Here is a 23745-nt window from a genome sequence, read left to right as displayed (position 1 = left end):
CGGCCTAAAATCTTCATTATCACTCTCATCAGACGACATTTGGCCCGTTTGAGCAAACCAACCTGAAAAGAAAGAAAATATACGATTAAGGTATCATTGTGAAGAATTTACGTGAAGTTACGATGAAAGAAACTTGTATATGATATGACTTCTCATAAAATATATATGAAACATCAAGTCACACTTCATTTTACCTGGATGGGTAATATAGACTAGGATGTTATCCTCTAGTGTATCGAAGAAGTCTTCCAAGCAAGGCTGCGTCTGAGGAATGAAGTTGAAAATGCCCGGCTACCTGAAAAGAAAGAAAATATACATTAGTATCATTGTGAAGTTTGTACATGAAGTTACGATGAAATGAACTTTTATATCACATGACTTCTCATAAAATATATATGAAAAACTTTACTTTCTTTTACCTGGATGGGTAAGGGAGGGTATCAAGCAAACAGGTCCGTTCCATGCACGGCTGCTTCGGAGTGAATGCTATGAAATACGCTCTCTTTGTCATATATGCCCCTACATCCATGACGTCATCTGCTATAGCCAGTGTTTTCGCATCCGGTTAGGGCGAGATAAGAGATGAAGGCAAAGGAGACGATGAGGACGAAGACGAAGATGACGATGAGGATGAAGAGACGACAAGGATGAAGAGACGACGAGGATGCCTTGTCAAAACTTGGCTCACACAAGTGTTATCGGTATAGGGTTGACAGATGACCGTGTTTCCCATCCAGTCAGGACTTGATAGGAGATGAAGGTGAAGAAGACGATGAGGACGAAGACGATGAGGACGAGGACGAAGACGAAGATGACGATGAGGATGAAGAAGACGACGAAGATGGAAATCGTAGACATCCATTGATGCCTTGTCAAGACTTGGCTCACACAAGTGTTATCGGTAAAAGCGTTGAGAGATGATTTTATCACGACTGGAAGTAGCGAGTAAGTGTGATGAGCTGTCCACTGCTTGAGTGTTTGTTTGCTCCACTTCCTGTTTGTTCCACATCCTGCCAAGGCTTGGCTACTCTCTCTCTCTCTCTCAGTAAAATTTAGTTTTTGGTCCGAACTCCGAACCTAGTAATATTTTGTTTTGTGATAAAATCTATACAAGTCTACAAGTTTATTTTGTATAGAGAATAAGAAGATTCAAAAGATAATAAAAAATATAAATGTTCGGCCCGGAAACGAACATTTCATCCGTTGATAAATCGGTGGTTGTTTCCATACCTCTCGGTCATAAGTTTATTTGATTTTTACTAGATTGGAGAATTATGTATATAAGATGGGAAAAATATAACTTCAGACGGGAAAAATTTATCGTTGTTTATTACGGGTATCTAAACTAATTTTTCAAGTTTCTTGTCCTCAGAAAAAATAGCTTTTTCGCTTTTTCTCTGGTTTGGTTTTTTATATATAAAGTTACTATAAGGCTTTATTTTTACCTTCATTTATCTGATGTTCATATCTTTTATTTGTAAAATGTAATTAGTGAATAAATAAATAAATACAGTAAATGATGATGCAACTGGTTTTATACTTGGGTAGAAGTTATTACATGTTTACGCTTTTATCTGGTTTTGTGATTTTTTTTAAACTTGCGTGAGTGTGACATAGTCATTCCATTGAAATTCACACATATACATATATAAACATATGAGTCTCTGCGTGTGTATGCAGTTTTTAGACTAGGCCTATATCTAAAAAAAAAAATTGGGCACGAGTCCTTTCTTTTTCAGTTTTTTTTTTTTTGTTTTTTTTTTTTTTTTATATATATAAAGAGGAGTGGATAGTCGAAGGTAGTAAGGTATTTTGGATTAGGGGAGCGGTGGAAAGATTTTTGAAGAAGGAAAATGTAAAAAGACAGTGTTAGGGTAGCTTTAGATTTTAGAAATACTTTAGAAAAAAGTTACGCCAGCTGACATTGCCAGTGGAGATTCATGCAGTTGCACTCTGTTGAGTGCCTGCACCTACAAATAGGATTGTAGCACTCACAGTGGAAATTATTCCACCTGTCTACGAACCAGTGCCAAAAAGGCAAGCCAGCAGGCTGTAGAAAAAGGGTGATGGTGACCCACCCATCATTGAAAACAGCCTCGAGTCTCACTAAGTGATGCATGTTTGCCATCGGAAGCCAGAATGAATGCGCGTCAACCATGTGACTGGCCTCATGGAAACAGGAGAGCGTGTTGCCATGTAAAATGGGTTTCTAAGTTTCTAAATACAATTTCTTTTTTTTTATCTATAATTGAGAGACTATATATATGTGTGTACGTGTGTGTGCGAGTGCATGTATAAACTATACACAGTATAAATCCAAAAGTCTGAATGTAGATAAATAAGCAGTAATAATATTTTTTTGGGTTCATCATACGTCTGACATCGTGTCATACTGTTTATTTTGGTCTAAACTCTTCAAACCGAAATTACAGAATGATTGGAAGTCCCTATCTGAAAAGAAAAGTTTTGGTGGTAGACGCGTACCACCTTTAGGAACCCGGTGCGGTGTAGTAGACTTGAATGGTGGTACCCAGGTACCTCCAAACAAACTTTCGGTAATGAAGAGGTTAACATAAGATTTTGTATGAAAACAATACTCGTTAGTTACATTGTAGACAACATGGGAATGATAGGCTATCATTGTTGGCTTATGCAGAAACATTATTTTTTTTATCCTACAGTGTTTCTAAGGCTGCTAACTCCAAGTATAGGCTCCTGTAGACTGTTGAATTTGTATTAGAGAAATAAATTTTGCTTTCTTAAACAATTTTTTTTATGATTTTTAGGTTGAATATACTTTTAAGAATAAAATTACCGAGTTTTCCTGATGTACAACATTTTTGAAGTTAATTATATCTGAAATAATTTCACATAATTTAATGAATAGAATCTTTTCCACCTTGTTTGTAAGAAAAATAAAACACGCTTTTATGAATTACAGCCTCATTCAGCATAAGCTAGTTCAGGCACAGTATTGGCATGATCCCCTAAAAGAGGACATCTATCGAGATAAGTCTATCTTCTTGGCTGACATCAATAACGATAAGGTTAGTAGAAGTGGTGGTATCTCTATCGATTTTACCAAATGATGCTGTGCATTGACAATGAAAATGAGCATGAAAAGTTTATTTTTTTAAATAATGTTAATTACTCACACACATTTGAATAGCACGTTTCCACGTACACAATTTTGGAATGTTCATGTTATATTTTCAGGAGATTAATGACTCCTACAGAACCAATCTGAAGAAGCTGGAGAATTTTGTGATGGTGAAGTTTGTGGATGACTCCATGGTGGTTCCTATTGAAAGCGAGTGGTTTGGATTTTATTCACCTGGCCAAGATGTTCAGGTTTTGCCACTACAACAAACTCAGCTCTACATTGAGGTTTGTGTTCATTTCATTATCTGTTCTGATTTTTTCGTTTTGTGGTTGTCATCCTTAAGTGTTAGGTTCATTTTTTTTTATGTGCTAGGAATTTAGTTTTGGTAATGAGTATTAGTTATTTTTTCTTTCTATCATATGTCTTTTTGAGCTTGATACTGCCTCTGTTCCTCTTGCTTGACTGGTACACAGTAGCTGGACTGCACCTCATTGCAATTAGGGTAGGGTTATGCTCAGTGTACTCCATGACATAGTGTTGTGCAGCTCATATTTTGGTCAGAATGCTTTCCAAGAAGTTAAGTAGAAAGAAAAGTCTGTCAAAATACAAGAAATCATGCAGAATGCCAACACTTTGTGAGGAAAAGAAAACTAGAATCTAAACTCAAGATTAGAGTTGTTGAAGTGGTTTGAAAGCTTTTGGTGGGGAGGTGGGGGGATTCACCAAAGCTAAGAACTTAAAATTTCATTACTAAAAATATTCTTCTGGTTTGAAATGATTTGTGTAAAGACTGAAAGAGCTTTATGTGGCTAGAAAATACTTAGAGTTGATGTAGGAGTTATATTTGAGGAAATGCTCAGCCTGTGGGCACAATTTGAAACAAGTTTGACAGTGATGATATACATTGGAGAAGAGGATGCAATACAGCATGCAAGTTATAGGAGAGTAAGATTGCTTGAAGTAGTTATAAAAATATTAGAGAATATTCTGGAGGAAAGACGGACATTAAAATCACTGAACTCTCAGTTTGATTTCATGCAAGAGGCCAACAACTTAGGTGGTTTTCCTTGTAAAGAGAGAAATAGGTTATACATATTTGTGGATTTTAAGAAGGTATTTGACAAAGTATGAAAACCAGAAATTAGATGAGCATTATGTCTTCGCATGGTCAACTAAATGGTCATGAAGGTTTTGGGTAACATTCCCGTGAACCTGGGTGCTTTTCTCTCTGCCTTTTAATATTTATCCATTCCTTTTCATCTCTACTGACATAGCTGGCCAACTTCTTAAAACTGAACCTTGCTCCAGATTTTTATTCTTGTTTAAGTAAAAGTTCTTTATGCAGTCCCTGTAAGTAGTGGGAAGTGTGACTGTGGAAATAGTTGGCATTGGCTTTTGTACTGTTAGGTAGGAAGAAAAACACGAGCACAAATTATGGAAAGTCTTCAAAATATTAAAGTGCTTGATATTAAATAAAATTTATGAACTATGCAATAGTATCTATGGGATCCAATCCAGTTAAAATGTGCAATATAGATTGTGTACAGAAAGTTTTATAGATTGAAAACTTATACCACATTTGCATTTTAACAAGCAAAGAGCTAAGTTGCTTTTGTTTGTCATGACATCACAATGACAAAGGGAAAGCTATCAGGAATTTCAAACATGAAAGAATTTTCCTCCTGAGGATAATATGATTAAGCCTAAAAGCTGTCATGATAGAAAATGTAGATGTCAAATTGAATGTATGTGCATACACACTATTTTGCACCTGGGAATTTATTTTTAAATAAATGTCTTTCCCAGGATTGAAAAGACTTTAGTTCCAAGGAATTTACATAAGTGTATATTAATATGTACATTTTGTTGTGTTACATTAATTGACAAGTTAAGATTCAATAGGAAGGTCACTTCTTTACAGGACCGTCTTGGACTAAAGGAGATGGATGAAGCTGGGAAACTGCATTTCCTAAGTGTCAATGGTGACCATTTGCAGTTTGAGGACAAGTGGTTCTTGGAAGAAATTGTGGATAAATTTGTGGCTTAGTGAGTAAATTTCAGCTTGTTCATTCCAAACTATTAGACATAAGATGCATTGTTTTGTGTAGAACTAATCCGTCACACAATTAACCTGAAAAGAACACATCTGCTCCATTCAGCTGGCTTCCATACATCCACATCACACTCACTCCACTGCGTGACTCCCTAGTGTCAACATCTTCAAGCGCATCTCGTGCGCATCTAGCCTTTATGCCTGTTTGCTGTCACACTCCATTCAGTCTTGTCACTTTTCTCATAATTCCCATCCAATTAATGCTTAATTTTCAGAGTACGGTGGTGGCAACTATGTAATTTCTTGTATTTGGGGAAAATGTTTTTTTGTTTATTGTGTTTCTTTTGATTTTAAATAGGAAGTTGTGCTTCAGTCTGGTTTGATATGAATTGGGAAATTGTGTAAATTTAGGCAGTGAATTATTCCTAAAAAGTTGTTGTATGTTGTAAATAGTTTCTCTGAATGTGTGTCATTTCTTTTCAGGGATAGAATAGGATAGTTGGTGGTGTACCTACAATGAGTGTTGATAGTTTTGGTGAAGTTCACCCTTAAGGCTGTTCTTGTTTTGACCTCTTGCTAATATGCTTCAGTGCACCATATCAGTGTCTTCCAAGTTAGGAATGTAGCTTTTGTATGTCTTCCCTGTTCAGAAATTGTTACATACTCTTATTTGGTGGAAATAACTGTTTGTTACTGTTAATTGGGATGTTGACCACTGATTTGGTTTTGTGCAGAATTACCCAAAGATTCCCACTGGTGTGTCTTTGGACATTTCAGCCAGCCACAGGTCACTGTTGTCCCAATCTGCTTCTGAGGAAAAGGAGATAAAGCAGCAGCGGTGTCTGACTGAGGATCAAGCACCTGCACTTGCTTAGCCTGTTAAACAGAAGACTCACCACCATTCCCATTTCCTGCCATTTACTCGGGCCACAGCATCACACTGTCACCACGCCCGAACATCTTGTCCCTTACCTTTGAGCCACCAGCCTTGCTGCTTTTTCCTGGGTATTGTGTAGCCTTAATATCCTGCTCATACTGTTCTGGGCCTGAGCCATGAAATTGCTACCCCCAGTAATACCACTTTCTCTGCTTCAGTCAGTAAAAATAGAATTTATGGAAAGGATTAAGCAACAGTTTGTATCAACAATTCAAGGCAAAACCTGGTCGGTCTACCCTGTACTTGACACAGCTGCCTGGGGCATTACTATCTTTGACAGTTTTATTCAAGTGGGGTTTGGGCAGTGGCCACAATTCCAGACACCACTAATGTGCAGAAAGAAATCGCTCCCATAGCACCTACAGTGACAGGAATAGATAAACCATGTGAAGTGATATGTGGGCCTGTTTCCCCAGTAAGAAAGAAGTGGACCTATGGGAAGCAATTCCTCAGGCAGATATTTGTTCATAGTTAGAAATTCAGGATTTCCACATAAGCCCTACTGGTAGACTAGAAATGGACCCCATCCCTCTTGGTTCTGGGCACAACCCCATTCATCTCTGCAAAGAATACGGTTAGTAAGTAAAGGAAGGAACACACAGAGCAGAGCTTCCTTCTGTCCCAGCAGGACATTTATGCCATTTCAGCCTAAATAGCCTTTCCTCAAGGGAGAATTCATTACTGGTGACTTCCCAAAGGATAAAACCACACGATCAAACCTTCCACAACAATACAGTTTGACTCTGCTAAAAAATTGGGTGGTAATGGTAGAACAGTATGACAAGGGGCCCTTTTGAGGTTCTAAGGGCCTTGCATGATGAATCCTCCTTCAGGGAGGGACCTGGACTAGGTCTGTGAAATCTTCAACTTTGAACAGCCCTCCTAAGGAATATTGGAGGCTGAACTTCAGCAGAAGGATAAAGGCTTGACAGCAAAGGAAGGACCTGACCTGCCTTTTAGTATAGTTGCTGTCAATAATCCTTGAGGCCATCATATTGAGAACAAAAGATTGGGGGTCCCTCAATGAGTGCAGTTGATCTGTGGGCCTCTTCCCTTATTTGTTCTTCTTACCTTACAAATAATAGTTCACATTACAAGTGAAAAGAGTTGTTGTTAAAACAAATAGAAAAATAGTATAGTAACAGAGTAAAAAAATAGCAATGGTAAAAATTATATTCAATCCTGATGAATCATAATCGTCAACCATAAACCTTTGTTCCATTCAGGTGTGGCTGCTTCTGCCTCAGGCTTTGCTGGAATCCAACTTTTGTTCTTGGTAGATCATTATATGGTGTCAATTTCAGAACATAATCATTTGAATGGAAATATTCTTTAGATTTACACAATCTATCAATTTATAAAGTAAGTGCAAATACCAAGACCTATAAATATAACTTCATAAAGGCAATTGTGACAGCCATTGACAAGCTATGAGACAAAAGGCTTTTGGGAAAATTAACAGACAACCAGATGTGAGAAGGAGCCAATATGTATGATGTAGCACTCATATTTGTTTTATTCAAGCCACTTCTCAACAGAGTAGCCTACTGTAGAGAGAAATTTCTTGAGTCATCCGAGTAACAACACCCCTTAACCACCTTGATGGTCTTTATATCACTGGTAGATAGGGTTGCACACCAATAAATTCATCACTTAGATATGATGAGATCAGCATTAAAGCCTCCAGGAATGTGGATAGCTACTTACTGGAGAGAAGCATTGAAGTCTCCAGGAGTATGGATAACTACTTACTGGAGAGCAGCATTGAAGTCTCCAGGAGTATGGATAACTACTTACTGGAGAGCAGCATTGAAGTCTCCAGAGTATGGATAACTACTTACTGGAGAGCAGCATTGAAGTCTCCAGGAGTATGGATAACTACTTACTGGAGAGCAGCATTGAAGTCTCCAGGAGTATGGATAACTACTTACTGAAGAGAAGCATTGGAGTCTCCATATTTCAATGCTTCGCTTCAGTAAGTAGTTATCTATATTCCTGGATGACTCGAGTTCAATACAGCCCAGAGAAATTTCCGTCTAGGCTACTTTGGTGAGAAGTGGCTCAAATAAAAACAAATGTGAGTGACACAATGCATACATTAGTTCCTTTATACATATGGTGGTCTCTAATTTAAGCCTTCCATATCGTAACCTGTCAATGGCTGCCACTATTTACTTTAAGAAATTATATTTATGGGCCTTGGTATTTGGGGTTATTAAGCATTACGTACTTCATAAATTGATGGGTTGTGTAAATCCAAAGTGTATTTATATTCAAATGATTATGTACTGAAATTGACACCAGATAATGATCTACCAAGAACAAAAGTTGGATTCCAGCAAACCCTGAGGCACCAGCAGCCATACCTGAATGGAACGAAGGTTGACGATTATGATTAATCAGGATTGAATATAATTTTCACCATTGCTATTTTTATTACTGTGTTACTATAGTATTTTTCTATTTAATAACAACTCTTTTCACTTGTAATGTGAACTATTATTCGCATATCATTAACATTGTCTACGGTAGTGATTAGAAAATATGTGCATTTGCATCCAATAGCTTGACCATTCACGACCGTCGTTACAAGACAAAAAGGGTCCATCTTGGTGTTACCAGACTAGTTTCGTGAAACATAAGGAGACGGGTAAAGGAATACTGAGGCAACTGTACAAGAACTTTGGTAGAAACTGACCAACATGGCTTTTAAGGCCAGAAATTTATTATTGTTCCGATACGTAATACAAACCATCGGTCCTTTAACAATAGGAAGTAGCTAGCGGCAGCTGGAACGGTCGTAAGCTTCGAACAAGGGGAGAACGGTAGTTAACTGCTTGTCCGACGCGCGACTGGGAGGTAAACAAATCACTTTTGCTTTCGGCCGCGGGTGTGAAGGACGTGTTCGTCATCGCTCTCTGCCTGCTTCATCGTCGTATGCTTTGTTTATATTGTGTTTTCTACTAATGGTTTGTTTGACTTGAAAATGAAACTGTAAGTACACTGTTTTCATTTTCATTACTTAATTATGAACCAACATGGAGTTATCGCCGTAGATGCGGCGATTTCCTCTCTTTTCATGAATTGAACCCTTGAATTATGTCTCGGTGCCAAGGGCGGGCGCGCTCGTGCCGAGTCATGTATTTTGGGCGAAAGTGTGTAATTGAAAAATGTAAGTACTCTTTTCATTATATTTTTGCCCTGTGCGTTCGTTACCGAGAGTGTGATTGCGCTCGGCACGAGCCTTTTAATTTTGTATAATAGAATGCAATGAAAGTGGATTCGCAATTGCAATATTCTTTTCATTTTCATTTATTTATTTGCATGAAATTTAATTTGGATCAATTTTCGTTTCTTACCCGGGAATTGATCCCTTACGGATTTTTTTATGTGAAAATGAAATCGCAGTATTCTGTTTCATTTTCATATATATTTTTTTATGATAGCATCATATTATTGGATCAAGTTTCCGTTCTTACCCGGGAATTGATCTTTTCCCCTTTAAGTTCTATGAAGTGAATTGCAAGGGCAGTATTCTGTTTCATTTTCATATTACTTTTCACTGCTGTGCGGGGGTAGGGGAAGCGAAAGGTCTGCCAGGAAGTCGTCGGAAAGCTCTCCCGCGACTCCCTTGGTATCCGATTCTTCGTCTTCCTTCCTGCCCCCCGCTCAGCTTCTTCGTTGTATTTTGTATTTGGGGTCTTCCTTGCGTTCGGGGTGGGGCATGTCTTCCCCCGTGCGTGAGGGAACCCCTCTTACTAATCTATCTATGTTACCGCAGGCTGCTACATCCGTGGGAGACGACCTTGGACAGGTATGGACCCACCGCGGAGGCAGGGCGTGCCTAGCATCCACGGGCTGCTGCAGCGTCTAGCGAGGTCTGGGGCGGTCTCCACTACTACCACGGCCGCTTATGCTGCTCCCCCCCCCCCTCCTGGTCTACACTCCCCATGCTGTGTCGATGACGCCGTCTGCCACTACTAGGGCCGCAGCCGTACCGAGGTGGGGTTGCCGCCGCCGCCTGTTTTCTTCGTGTTGCCTGCCCCAGACTTCCGCTGTTCCAGCAGCTCGCCCCTGGACCGGCCGCCAGGACCCAGGTTCCGCTGGCTGCACGATGATTCTACGAGGCGATCGCTGGGCCTGCCGTACCTGCCGCTGATGTGATTCCCGCTGTTGGCTTGGCTGTCCCTTCTGGGTCTACCGCTGCCTCTGTTCCTGCCGCTCCTGAGCTGGTTGCTGTTCCTGTCGCTCCTGGTTCCTGTGCCTGTCCATGCTGGTCCTGCCACGGTGTGTCTTCCCCAGTCCCAGGTCCTTCCGGACAGGTGCAGTCGGGCCGTGTTGCTTCGGCAATAGCCCCGGCTCCGGCCTGGATGGAGGACCTGACGACTGTCCTGCGTGAGCTGACGAGGAAGAGGAGAAGAGGAAGCTGTCATCTTCGTCTTCATCGTCTGCTGCTGCCTCTTCCCCTTCGACTTCTAAGGCCCATAAGCCGAAGAAGAAGAAGGCTGCCTTCCCCCTAAGAAGTCTCCTTCGGGAACTTCTAAGGGCCCCCCACCCGTCCCACCTCGGTGGGACGGGGGGTCCTTCTTGCTGGTCCTCCTGCTCCTTCGGGAGCGGGGCCCGTCTCCCCTTCCGTAAGGAAGAGATAGACGGGGACCAGAGGAGTACGGTTAGCTCTGGTACTTCCTCGCCTGGTGCTAGCGGCGATGCCGCTACGCCAGGTTCCGGCTCGGTCTCGTCGTTCGCGAGAGATCCCGAGTGTACGTTTTTTTTCTCCCTCGGGAGACCGTGCAGCCAAGTTTCGGCGCCAGAGTTCGCTCGGCGCCAAGACGCGGCACGGAGCAGAAGGCTGGTGAGAGACGCTCAGGTGGACTCTTTGCCAGGCCAGCGGCCGCTCTTGCAGCGACCAGCTGGTAACCCGGGTTTTCCCCCCTAAGAAGGCTCCTTCGGGACCTTCTAAGGGCCCGTCTCGCTCCGGCGATTCGGGGAGCTCTTCTGCTGGTCCTCCTGCTCCCTCGGGACAGGGCCCGTCTTTTCTTCTACCAAGGAGAAGAAGACGGGGACCAGAGGAGTACCAGCTTCGGCTGGCACTTCCTCGCCTGGTTCTAGCGGTTCTGCCGCTAAACCAGGATCCGCCTCGGCTTTCTCGTTAGCGAGAAGTACCGAGTGGACGGTCTCCCCGCGGGAGACCGTCCAGCCAAAGTCTTGACACCCGAGCTCGCTCGCCGCCAAGACCGAAGCGCGGAGCAGAAGACTGGCGAGTGTCGTGCAGACGACTCTCGCTAGGCCAGTGGACGCTCTCGCAGCGACCAGCTGGCTGCTCGGGTTGACGTGACGGTCGCTGACCAGCCACGGGTTGAGGCGAGGAAGGGGTCCCCGCGGTCGTCGTACCAGCCACGGCTGGTACCAGCGGCTCGACGCGCCGAGAGGACGCTCGCCGGTCTCACCGCGACAACGAGCCTAGCAGGTCACCTGACGCCGCTCCCATCGGGACCGGGCGGAGACGGTAACCAGCAACAGCTCGCCTGACGCTAGAGATCAGCGTCGACGTTCTCAGCCGAGCCTCTCGCCCCAGAGGCGAGCGGCAAGGCTAGGCCTGCTGCTCGATCGCCACTGCGGTGGACGATCAGCAGCAGCCCTCCAAGCACGCTGGTCCTGCCAGCGAGCTAGGGGGGAGCGTCAGGTCTCCTTCTCCTTACCTTCAACCTCCTCGGGCTACACCGGGGAGGAGCGAGGTACCTATGAGTGATCGCGAGAGGTGCGCCGCTCGCGATCCCGCTATGACGCCGTATGGACCAGGCACGGTTCTAGGATCGACCAGGACATACGCGCAAGTAGCTGGAGGCGACGTCAGGGGGTCTGCCGCTGTTCCTCCTTCTGAAGGAGGAGTATCTCCGGATCTGTTCTTGTTGGAGGGACTGACGGTCCTACTCGCAAGACACGGTTACTCCCGAGATACAGAGGAATTTGCAGAAGTCATTAAGCTGATTCGTCAGCATAATGACCTTGCGGAAGGATTGCCGCTCCCACCAGCAGAGCCCACGTCTCTGCTCGAGTCGTTTTGTGGGGCCCGAGAGGGAACCCAAACCGACGGTGGGTCTGCCGCGATCGGAACTTGCCGATTCTGTCTCGAACCAGAGTCTCTCGTCTCCGGACAAGAAGGCTCTCTCAGTTCTGGCCGGTCGATCAAGCTACTTCCACCTCCTCTACTGCGACAGCGGCGTTTCTACGTGTCTCGGACACCGTATTTGAATACTCCTTCGGTCCTCCTGAGAGGTTTCGACCTCGACGAGGACTGGAATGAGTCGGAGGACGGTATCGGCTCTCTCTGTCAGGTGTCGATCAGCCCCACCCAGACGACGTTCACAGTGGCGGCAGACCCTTACCTACAGTGAGAGTTCGTAACCCTCCGCGGGAAAACGTTTTCTCCTGACGATACGTTTTCCCAGACTATCGCCTGTTTCCTACTCTTCTCCAACTGCTAGTTCCTCTGGGAAGGCGAGCGAGTATCAGTCGGCAGCTGTCAGAGCGGCCGAGTCAGTTACGAACTAAGCTGTTGACTTAGTTCGGTTGTTACAGAGCAATCATTACTTCGTTTTAATAGCTTGTCACAGTACCCATACCATTGCACCCACCATGGAGTGTCGGTGTCCTATCCACTACCGAGAACTTCGCTGCAAAAAAATGGGGATAGGAGGATGCGAGAGACTTCGTGGCAAACGGACAGACCAGTATGGGTACTGGACATCACCGAAGTAGAGAAGAGGATAGGTCATGCGACTATTTCCTTCTTTTCCTCTGAGGAACTGCATGACTTCTCCTGCGAAGTCAAGCATCCAGGGGATGGGGATCCGTGACGCTCGATTTCGTACCGAACTTCGTAGCGAAGACTCAGAAACCCTTCGGTCCCTGACGATTGGTTAGGTAGTTCGATCACAATCCCCTCCCTAATGGACTTCACCGCCTTCGATGCGAAGGAGATGCTGCCTTGTCCGCAAGAACTTCTCCGTGGCGCAGGTACTGAAGGCAGGGGTCTGGTCAACCAGACCACATGCCCTTCCTTCTACCTTCGGGGTATTGCCCACAGGTCCTTGGATCTTTTTCCTTGGGACCCGTGGTGGCTGCTCAACACATTGTGTAGCGAACCCAGACCTCGCAGGCTGAACAGCATCGAGTCCTGGTGTGACCATAAGAATGGATGAGTGAATGAGATGTGACTGGCTCCTCTTCCCATCTTTTTCTTCCCCTCTACCTGTGGTTAGAGAGGGACGGTCGTCACCCTGCTGGATAAGGACAAGATGCAGGTGAGCTATCTCAAACAGAGCCCCATCCTATCCCCCCCTTTCACTAGGGATAGGAGCGTATATCCACCACTTCCTCCAACAAGGGGGAGGAAGTGGATGCCAGCTTGAGACAACCCATACTTTATGTTGCCTCTTGCAAACAGGAACAAGTTCTTGCTTGCTGGTACGAAGAGATACGCTTGCCTCTCTCTTAGTACTCGGCCCAGAGGTCTGACCATTGATCCTGCGGTGCACACCCCGATCAATCGGACAGAGGCTTGGATCCCTCCCTCGCTCTTACGACCAGGGAGGCATTCCAGGGATACGACGACCAGTCTGTTCATCAAAAGACTCAGATTCCTCCCACCAAGAGTGAGTCTTCCTATTGTTAAAGGACCGATGGTTTGTATTACGTATCGGAACAAATGACAATTTGTCGAAAATTGCATTTTTCCTAACTATACAAACCTGAGGTCCTTTACATATAGTCCCTCCTCATGCCACCCCTCACTCTGCGTATTTTGCATGGGCCAAAAGCAAAAGTGATTTGTTGCCGCGCGACTGTCGGACAAGCAGTTAACTACCGTTCTCCCCTTGTTCGAAGCTTACGACCGTTCCAGCTGCCGCTAGCTACTTCCTATTGTTAAAGGACCTCAGGTTTGTATAGTTAGGAAAAATGCAATTTTCGACAAATTGTCATTTTATTTATTGTTGCCAGTTAGAAGCTTAAATCATTGCCTCCCAGTAGAGCAAGACCTATCCAATGAGAGAGTGTGAGGCAGTGAATCAGGGGCCAACCTCTTGGCATTGGAGGTCGTGCAACAGAGAATATGCCCTTGTCATCTCTACGCTAATTCTGTCCTCAGTAGGTCCCAACAGAATTTGTATGAGTGCCCCCAGTAGGTCCCAACAGAATTTGTATGGGTGCCCCCAGTAGGTCCCAACAGAATTTATGGGTGCAAGCAGCAGTAGGAAGGCAGCTGGATGTATTAGGTGCCAGTCATTAGCGGCATAATAAGGCATCTACTTTTGGATGTGCTTTTATCAAGTACAGTAACTCAGGTTTTCATTCAGTAATTGTGTTGGTTTTCCATATCAGGTAGTGACGTCAGTAATTTTACTTGCTTTTTTGCCCTTTTTGTATTGTATATTTCTTTAAATTACCAGTAATCTTTTGGCATATGAAATATTCTTGGTTATTTCAAAGTTTATACAACCTTAAGTAGGTTGATCTGGGGACATAGGTGGCAAATAAATGTGGGCTTTGAGGCTTAAGGGGGCAGGCCGGAACCCCTATATATGGTGGTATAGGGCGAAAAATGCAGTCATGAAAAAATTCATGGAGCTTCATATGGCAATTGAGAATACCTATACGAAATATTTCATCAAAATTCCTCTTACTTTCGTAGTTACAGGGTAATTATTAAACAGAACTCAATAAGCCTAAAACATTCATCCGTACAAGAAAATGCAATATTTCTTCTGTTATCGTAAATTTTGAGAATTATTGTCAAAGAAATTGTGAGAAATGGCATCTGTAGAGATTCCGTGGGTCGCAGAAGCGTGTATCTGGTTCAACCATGATCGAGTACATTCAGTAGGACACAGACTTCAAGTAGAGTACACGTTCGAGTTTCACCGTGTCACATTCGCTTGCTTTTACGTATGTTTATGTATGTTTCGGCAAGAAGTTCATCATCCCAATGAGGAAAAGACAAGGAAAACATCTCGCTAACGTACAGATGAAGAAAAATCGCTCAAGTATTATTACAGAATATCATAATATACGCGTAGTTAGTGAAGACAGAGGGGAGGGTTGCCTAGTAACGCCCCCTTCTTGCCTGACAGCACACGTCACACTGTGCCCAAGGCTACGATGTTTGAGCAAGGAGATCTTCATTTATGATAAATAACATAGTTTTGGTTTTATAATACCCAAAATGGAATATGAAATTCATAATAATCATGATTTATTAAATTGTCTTTGTAAAAAGAGAGTACACCTTCGAGTTTCACCTCTGACATTCTCTTGCATTTACGTTTGTTTATCTTTGTTTCGGCAAAAATTTCATCATGCCAAAGAGGAAAATACAAGGAAAACATCTCGCTAACATACAGAAGAAGAAAATTCGCTGTAATAAGCCGAGTTAGTGAAGGGGAGAGAGAGAGTTACGTAGGAAGGATTGCCCCATCTTGCCTCAAGCAGTGCCCCAGGCTACGATATATGAGCAAAGGGATCATCATTTATGATTAAATTATGATAAATAAAATAGTTTTGGTTTATTAATACACAAAAAAGAAATATACATTCATAATAATCATTATTTATTAACATTGTCTTTATAGAAATACGAAGGAAAACTTTGAACGCCCGTATCTCAAAACTATACTTATTAACCTTCAAAATCTATCTCCTCATTTAGTTTTAAAGCTATAACATTGGAATTTGGTATATAACTCAGGAAGACATTATAGAACAATCAAATGGAGCCCTTTTTTCCAATTTTTGTTTAGTCTTTTTTTTTATAATTTTTTTTTCTCGTGATTTATAGGGTTTATTTTTTTACCATATTGAAAAATTCATATCTAGCAAAAAAAAATTACTTTTAGAAATAAAAAAACTCCATTTGATTGGAGGTCTACATCAAGTCTATATATGGTAGTAATCCCATATCAAGGGAGGAGATAGAATTTGAAAAATGGTTATTTTCGGGATAAATTGCCCTGGTGTCACAAAACCGAAGGTCAGAGGCAAAAATCATATGCGGTTTGGAGATGTCCGAAGTCACCTTATTAAGTGGTATGAATGTCAAAGTCCTGTCATTAAAAAACTGCATTAGCCGGCCGGCCCCCTTAACTGTCTTGCTGGCCTAAAAGTGAAAAAATACCACAGGTTTGTAATTGTTACAGCACCTAAGCAATAGTTTGTATTTAAATAAAATTTGGTTCAGGAGTGTATAGTCTCAACGATTTATTTTCTTAAGTTTTTATCTTACTTTCCTCTTTCCAAGAAGGCAGTTTTTCTGGTTATAAAACTTTTGCAGTACGTACAATTGCTTGTGAAAAGGTAGACTATGCAGTTCAGTATATATAGTTAGCCTATGTACAACAAATTTTGTATCTTTGCTGATGCCAGTGTAATTTTGATGAAAAATTTTATTTTTCAGGGAAGCTTGGATGGATTTATTGTTGTGATGTTTACTACAGTACGTATTAAGTCTTCTAAAAATGTGCAAGTTAATGAAGAAACTGCTGAAAATACTCGTTACAAGACTTGAAGATTTTTAAACATTCTTATAAACAAATAACTTTGTTTTGTGCAGACATCTATGATTAGTACATATTTTTGTAAAGACTAATAAATCCAGTTTTAATACTTTTTTACTTGTTTTGATTACTTTTATGACTTTTTTACTTGTTTTGGCTCCTTTTGTGAGTTTTAAAGTGTACTAAAATTTAATATATGAATAATTTTTTACATTTTATTTTTTAAGAATTGTTCCTGTATCTGCAGTCACCGTTTGAACAGGTTCAATGCCACAGCACTTGAATTTGTGAAAAGGAATGAGAAGGTAGTTTGTACATGAATCTTCTCTTGAGAAATTTAATATTCTCTCGCTCATGTCACTTATCTTTTATTTACTGTATTTGCTTGTTTGGAGGCCTTGATTTTTTTGGGGAAAAGTTTTTGAGAATCCCTGTGCATATTGAAGGTCGAGGTTAGTAAAGTATAGTCTCTTGGATACAGATAATTGGTTTCAGTAAAGCTAGTAAACCTGACTTTGTACATCTCTTACAAAACTGGTTCCCATTGTACATTTACTTTTTATGCTTTAAAATTATGGTGAAAATGACCCGCTCACAAACACAACTAATTTCATAGAATCGTGGAGGAATACTGTAAGTCTTTATCTTCTGGTGGTCAAGGTCTTCACTTTGGCAGAGAAGAATATCACAATTGTGCTAAGGTTCAGTCTAGGTGTTGGTAATTTGTTGGCAGATGCTCTCATCTGGGTCAGTGAGATATCCCTTCATTAACCCTTAAACGCCGAAGCGGTAAAAAAAAAATGTCTCCCGTGTGCCGGAAGTGTTTCAGAGTGAGCGCGGAAGCGGAAAAAATATTTTTTTCAAAAAATCACAGCGCGCTTAGTTTTCAAGATTAAGAGTTCATTTTTGGCTCCTTTTTTTGTAATTGACTGAAGTTTAGTATGCAACCATCAGAAATGAAAAAAATTATCATTATCATATATAAATAATGCGATATATGATAGCGCAAAAACGAAATTTCATATATAATTGTATTCAAATCGCGCTGTGCGCAAAACGACTAAAGGTAACGAGTTACTTCTTTTTTCGTTGTAATGTACACTAAATTGCGATCATTTTGGTATATAACACATTGTAAAACGATAAAAGCAACACAGAGAAAATATTATCACAAAATAATGCATGAATTCGTAACGCACGGACGTAAACAAATATTTTTTTCAAAAATTCACCATAAATCTAAATATTGTCCTAGAGACTTCCAATTTCTTTCAAAATGAAGACAAATGCTTGAATATTACTATACTGTAAGAATATTAGCTTACAAATGCAGTTTTCGACCATATCTGACGAGGTAAAGTTGACTGAATGTCGAATTTTTTATATTATTTTTTTATATGTAATTATTTTGGAAATAAGAAAAGCTACAACCTTCAAATATTTTTAGTTTTATTCTACATGAAATTGCGCACATTTTCTATATAAAACTCTATGAAATGCCTAATATGAAACGGAGCAAATATTCCGAGAATGGAACGTACGCATTTCGGAGATTTGTGGCGGAGAATCCGCGCACGGAGGGAAGGAAAGATTTTTTTTTAAATTCACCATAAATCTAAATATTGTGCTAGACTTCAAATTTGTTTCAAGATGAAGATAAATGACTGAATATTACTAGACTGTAAGAGTTTTAGCTTACAATTGCGTTTTTCGACCATTTCGGTAGAGTCAAAGTTGACCGAACGTGGTTTTTTTTCTATTTATCGTGATTTATATGCAAATATTTAAAAAATGAGAAAAGCTACAACCTTCAATTATTTATTGTTGTATTCTACATGAAATTGCGCACATTTTCATATATAAAACTTTATGTAACGGCTAATTTAAAATGGTGCAAACATTACCACAATCGCATGTATGATTTTTTCGGAAGAGTTACCGTGCGGACGTAAAGAAAATGTTATTTTTTTCATAAATTCTCCATAAATCGAAATATTGTGCTAGAGACTTCCAATTAGTTGCAAAATTAATTTAAATTTTTGAATATTACTAAAATATTAGAGTTTTAGCTTACAATTGCGTTTTTCGACCATTTCGATAGAGTCAAAGTTGACCGAAGGTTGAAATTTTGGCACTTATCGTTATTTATATGAAAATATCTCAAAACTGATAAAAGCTACAATCATGAGTATTTTTTTGTTGTATTTTTCATAAAAATGCGCACATTTTCATATATAATACTCCATGTAACGGCTAATTTAAAATGGTACAAAAATTATGTCAAAGTGACGAAATAATTTCAGAGATGTGTCACAGATACTTTTTAGTGCGGCAAGAAAGAAATTCGCGCTTGCGCGCCTGCGTAACGATTGTAAACAAAACAACACCTTGATCCGTGAACTCCCAGCATCCCCCAAGGCGCGTGATTCAAGAGTTTTTGGCTGGTAGGCCTAAAAGTATTTTTCCGCGAATTTTTAAAAAAACTTTTGTATGTCGACGTAAAATACGTCCAGTCGGCGTTTAAGGGTTAAGGTTTCTACAACACCTTTTGGCAGCTGTGGGTCTGGTTGCCACATTGTTGAATGGCAAACTACTGATGTACTGTTCTTTGCAGACTAACTCATCATAAGGTTGAACAGTTTCTTTTGTGACACTTATCGCTGTCAACTGGCTGCAGCAGAAGTGGTCTCCAGAACTCTTCGACATCACTGACAATCAGCGCCTCGATGTGTGGTTGGTATGGTGTTTGCGTCTCACCTCGGTGGTCGCGGGTTCGATTCTCAGCCATTCCATTGAGGAGTGGGAGATATTTATTTCTGGCGATAGATAGAAGTTCACTCTCGACGTGGTTCGGAAGTCACATAAAGCCGTGGTCCGTTGCTGAATAACCACTGGTTCCATGCAACGTAAAAACACCATACAAACAAAACAAAACAAACTAACATCACTGACAATCCCAGAGTTCTCCCAGTTTTGAGAGGTGTCTCAGAATAGCCTTGCTTCCATTGTTTTGACAGTCTACCAGAGATTACATTTTCACTCTGGAGGTTATCCAGAGTAGTTTCAGAAAGTGACTTTTTGGAAGTCACAGCAGCTATCACCACCCTTTGCAGATCCTCCATTACTAACATTTATCAGGAACATTAGTTCATTGCATGTTGTAACGTTTGGGGTGTTTATCCACTCAGAAGCTTATTTTTGTAGAGCCTTAAAGCAAGACCAAGGGGCCTTTGGCCCAAAGTTCAGTTCTATTAAACTCAAGACCAAGGAGAATAATCTGGAGTCTCCACTACGGTGATGTGAAGAATGTACATCAGCTTGAGGGGATGTTGCCGTCTTAAGTATGAGAGTAGCCAGGATGTCAAATGTTACAACATGGGTTGAACATTATCCTTAAAAATCCATATAATGTAAAAACACCATACAAACAAACAAACATATATAATAAAATTCTAGCTAAATTCCTTCCTTTCCTCCCCACAGTCAGTAATATTTTCTATATCTGAAAGTTTTTCTACAACAGTTGATGGAACATATTTTTTGTGAGAGGACCAGAAATAACCCATAATGACCTGTGCCTCTACCGCTAAGTCTGCCAGAGGGGCAGTGTTGTGCCTCTTGAAAAATGCTGTTTTATACACATCATTGGTCGCAGGAAGTGTGCTCAAACAACATTTGCATAATTTTACACGTAGTACTAGCCATGTCGTGCGATTGTGCCTTAGGCATATTGCATTGGTGGTAAGCATCTAAACATCTGAAGGCATACGCGAGCTGGGCTTTCAAAGTGTGGTTGGATTTGTCCAGAAAATTAAGGAAAGACAAAGTGCCACCAGTGTTGCCAAAGCATTTTGGGCTTGCCTGGTCAGCATCATCGATTATCCTTCAGATCAAGAACATTGTTTCCTAGCAAGTCAGAGTGCTTCATTGTCGTATTCCAAGAAAATTTCCAAGCAAGATTCAGCCAAAGTGGAGAGAGTGAAGGTTCTATTTGTAAAGTTGTCACACAGTTTGGTTCAACAAGGTGGACAACAAAACTGCCAGTGGCTGAACCTATGAGCAGTTGATGGTAGATGAGAAATAGCAGGGAGCATTATGTAATCTTCCCAGAGCTTGCGCAGTGTTATTACTTAGGCCATCCTTGCATGGTTTGAGGATGCTGTTAGTAGACCCCAACACTTCAAGGAATACAAGTTTTATTGAAAATAATGGCTATTTCTGCCGCGTTTATTTTGTATAGAATTTAATTTATTATAATGGCTATTTCTGCCGTGTTTATTTTGTATAGAATTTAATTTATTTCTCTTATTTCTGACTTTTCTTCTGTACTCAAGTTGGCTCTTAAAATGCCAAATGGGGGATTCAGTGCAAAAAATGGTATTTGCCAAATTGATTATGTAAAATGCAGTTCCTCTTGCTTTTGGGTGTCTGCTCCTCTTTCTCTCCTCCTCTCTTCTTGCAATGTTTTGTCCTTAAACCCAGGACATCATCAGGCAGGTGTTGTGGGACTGAAGTTCTTGCTGCAGTCCTATGGTATATATAGTCTGTTGCACAGCATGGGGTTCTTATCGACAAATTCTGATTGGCTAACTGGCTTAGCTGCTGATCCCCTGTTGGCGGATGCCTCAAGATTAGAGGTGGGTCCTATGCGGATGCTGCAGTAGTCGCTCAGACCGTCGTAAGAGAAGGACGCCTCTCCGTGCAGGATTCTGGTTGGTTGAAGGAGTCGGTTGCATGATGTCACTACTTGTCGAATTGTCATTGGCTAGTTGCTGTTGCTTGACGTTATGCCTGGCGTTTCTTGATGTGGGGCATCTTGGTCGGTGGTCGGATCTGGTGTGGTATTATTTAGTAATACCATGTCATCCTGGTTTAGGCTTCTCCATATGCTAGTAGGGAGTAGGAAGACCTCTTTAGTATTCAAAGAGGGCTTCTTGTATAGGATGAGGATGGCTTCCAGCAAGCGTAGTCTTCTTGCCCCAGACCCAAGAAGACTACGTTTGCTGGAAGCCATCCTCATCATAGACAAGAAGTCCTCTTTGAATACTACTCAAGAGGCCTTCCTACTCCCTACTAGCATATGGAGAAGCCAAAACCAAGACAACATGGTATTACTAAATAATACCACACCAGATACAACCACCGAAGACACCCCGGATAAAAAAACACCAGACTAGACCAGGCATAATGCCATGCAACAGCAAATAGCCAATGACTATTCGGCAACCACCTCCTCCAACCAACCAGAATCCTGCACGGAGAAGCTCCCTTCCCTTACGATGGTCTGAGAGACTACTACAGTGTCCACATAGGACCCACCTCTATTCTTGAGGCATCTGCCAACAGGGGATCAGCAGCTGAGCCAGTTAACCAATCAGAATTTGTTGATAAGGACCCAATGCTGTGCAAAAGATTAAATATTATATATACCTAGGACTCCCGCAAGAACTTCAGTCCCACAACACCTGCCCAATGATGTCCTTCTGGGGTTAAGGACGAAACATTATAAGAAGGAAAGAGGAGGAGAGAGAGAAGAGCAGACACCCTTGAGCAAGAGGAATGCAGAATGAGTCATTTAATATCTTTTGTCAATTAGGCTTAAGATCCAATTTGTGCTGCATTTAGTATAATATACTCAATTTGACAAATACCAAGGTTTTGAAATTAATCTTTCATTTGGCATTTTAATAGCTAACTTGAGTGCAGAATTAGTCAGTAAAAAAGAATAGAGAAACTTCTATACAATATAAACACGGCTGAAGTAGCCATGACCTGTATTAATGAAGGCCTTTTTCTAGCATGTACTTCAAGGAATAGCAATGTGGATTCTCCTACTCATTGCCTTCTTTGTTTTGTCCACATTTGTTTGTCCAAATTACAAGTTAATTTGTTTTTTAAATTCATGCTTGAGATAGGGTGATGAGATTTGATTATAGTATTTGGTAAACTGGTCACTCGATGACAAATTTTCCACACAGAGTATTCAAGGTATGATTATTGTAAAACAAAACTGGTGTTGTTGAATCTTACAGTGAAATACCTACTATGGTAGCACATCATTGTACAGTACATCCTTATCCACTTGCCCTAAAGTCTTCTTAAAGCTAAATAAAACTCTTCTAATGCCTTTTTATCTTGTTTACTAACATTCCTTTTGTGTATCATACAGTTTTACCAAATGTTAAAAATCAGATCTTTAACAGTTAAATTCAACACCCTTTTTTTTGTAAGGAATGATAATATATCTTTAGTCACAATTTGAGCATTGTGTAATCAAAACCCAACAAAGTTACCTATATTAGACAAAATTGGAAGATTTGAGTTTTAATAGGAACTCCACTAAGAAAATAAATATCCCAGTCACTAGTAGCAAAGTATGAAGTACCAAACCTTTCTAGCCTCTGTAAAACTTAAAAAATACCAAAAACATTTATCACAAAAGCTTTATTGACATAAATCTAATTCTCCTAAATCTTAGATGGCAAAGAAGGCAATGTTACTTTTCCATTAAAATTTACAGATACTGTATATATATATATAAAGCTTGATTTTAAAATATTTTATTACCGGCACAACTTCTTATAAAAATCACTGCAAAACAATAAATTACTGACTTCCATAGGATATGAAAATTCACCAGCATTAAAAAATAGTGTCAATATTCATTCCTTTTGGTAGATGATACATGATTAGAGCACCATGGCTGAATATGTAATGAAAAGAAAAACTTGTATCATTCATGGGGACATTACATCTGCTTGTAAAGAACATAATTTCAAGCTGTCCCTAACTGGAAGTTTTTCATGTATTGAACTGAAACAGTATCTAGTCTAAATAATTACAAAATAAAAAGTCAATTCCCTGAAATAGTCTGGAAATCTTAAAATAAATCTCCATCAGCAACTTTCTACTCTTCCTGACTCATGCCCTGTGAAAATACACGGCCACCATGTTTCACTCAACTTCTCTCACAAATTATCATCAAACTAACAACAGACTGGACATGATTTTTAAAAATATGGTCCACAAGGCAAACTTGCATATAAGTATGCTTAACACACTACAGTATACACTTTGTACAATTAGTTCAGATATACATATA

General features: G+C 40.8%; 1 protein-coding gene across 1 annotated transcript in view; it reads left to right on the top strand.

Annotated features, from left to right (window-relative positions):
• LOC135205793 (palmitoyl-protein thioesterase 1-like) overlaps window positions 1-16756 on the top strand; it is a 122748-nt gene extending 105992 nt beyond the window's left edge. Inside the window, exons 5-8 of the mRNA XM_064236945.1 lie at window positions 2942-3047; window positions 3217-3387; window positions 5025-5149; window positions 16544-16756. Of these exons, the coding sequence (XP_064093015.1) occupies window positions 2942-3047; window positions 3217-3387; window positions 5025-5149; window position 16544 (403 nt within the window). The 3' untranslated portion in view covers window positions 16545-16756. The remainder of the gene's footprint in view (window positions 1-2941; window positions 3048-3216; window positions 3388-5024; window positions 5150-16543) is intronic.
• The last annotated feature ends 6989 nt before the right edge of the window (window positions 16757-23745 follow it).

Source organism: Macrobrachium nipponense, chromosome 24 (assembly GCF_015104395.2).
Source record: "Macrobrachium nipponense isolate FS-2020 chromosome 24, ASM1510439v2, whole genome shotgun sequence".
Classification (NCBI taxonomy): Eukaryota; Metazoa; Arthropoda; class Malacostraca; order Decapoda; family Palaemonidae; genus Macrobrachium; species Macrobrachium nipponense.
The sequence above is the reverse complement of the archived record's forward strand: the minus strand, read 5'-3'. Positions and strand labels throughout refer to the sequence as shown.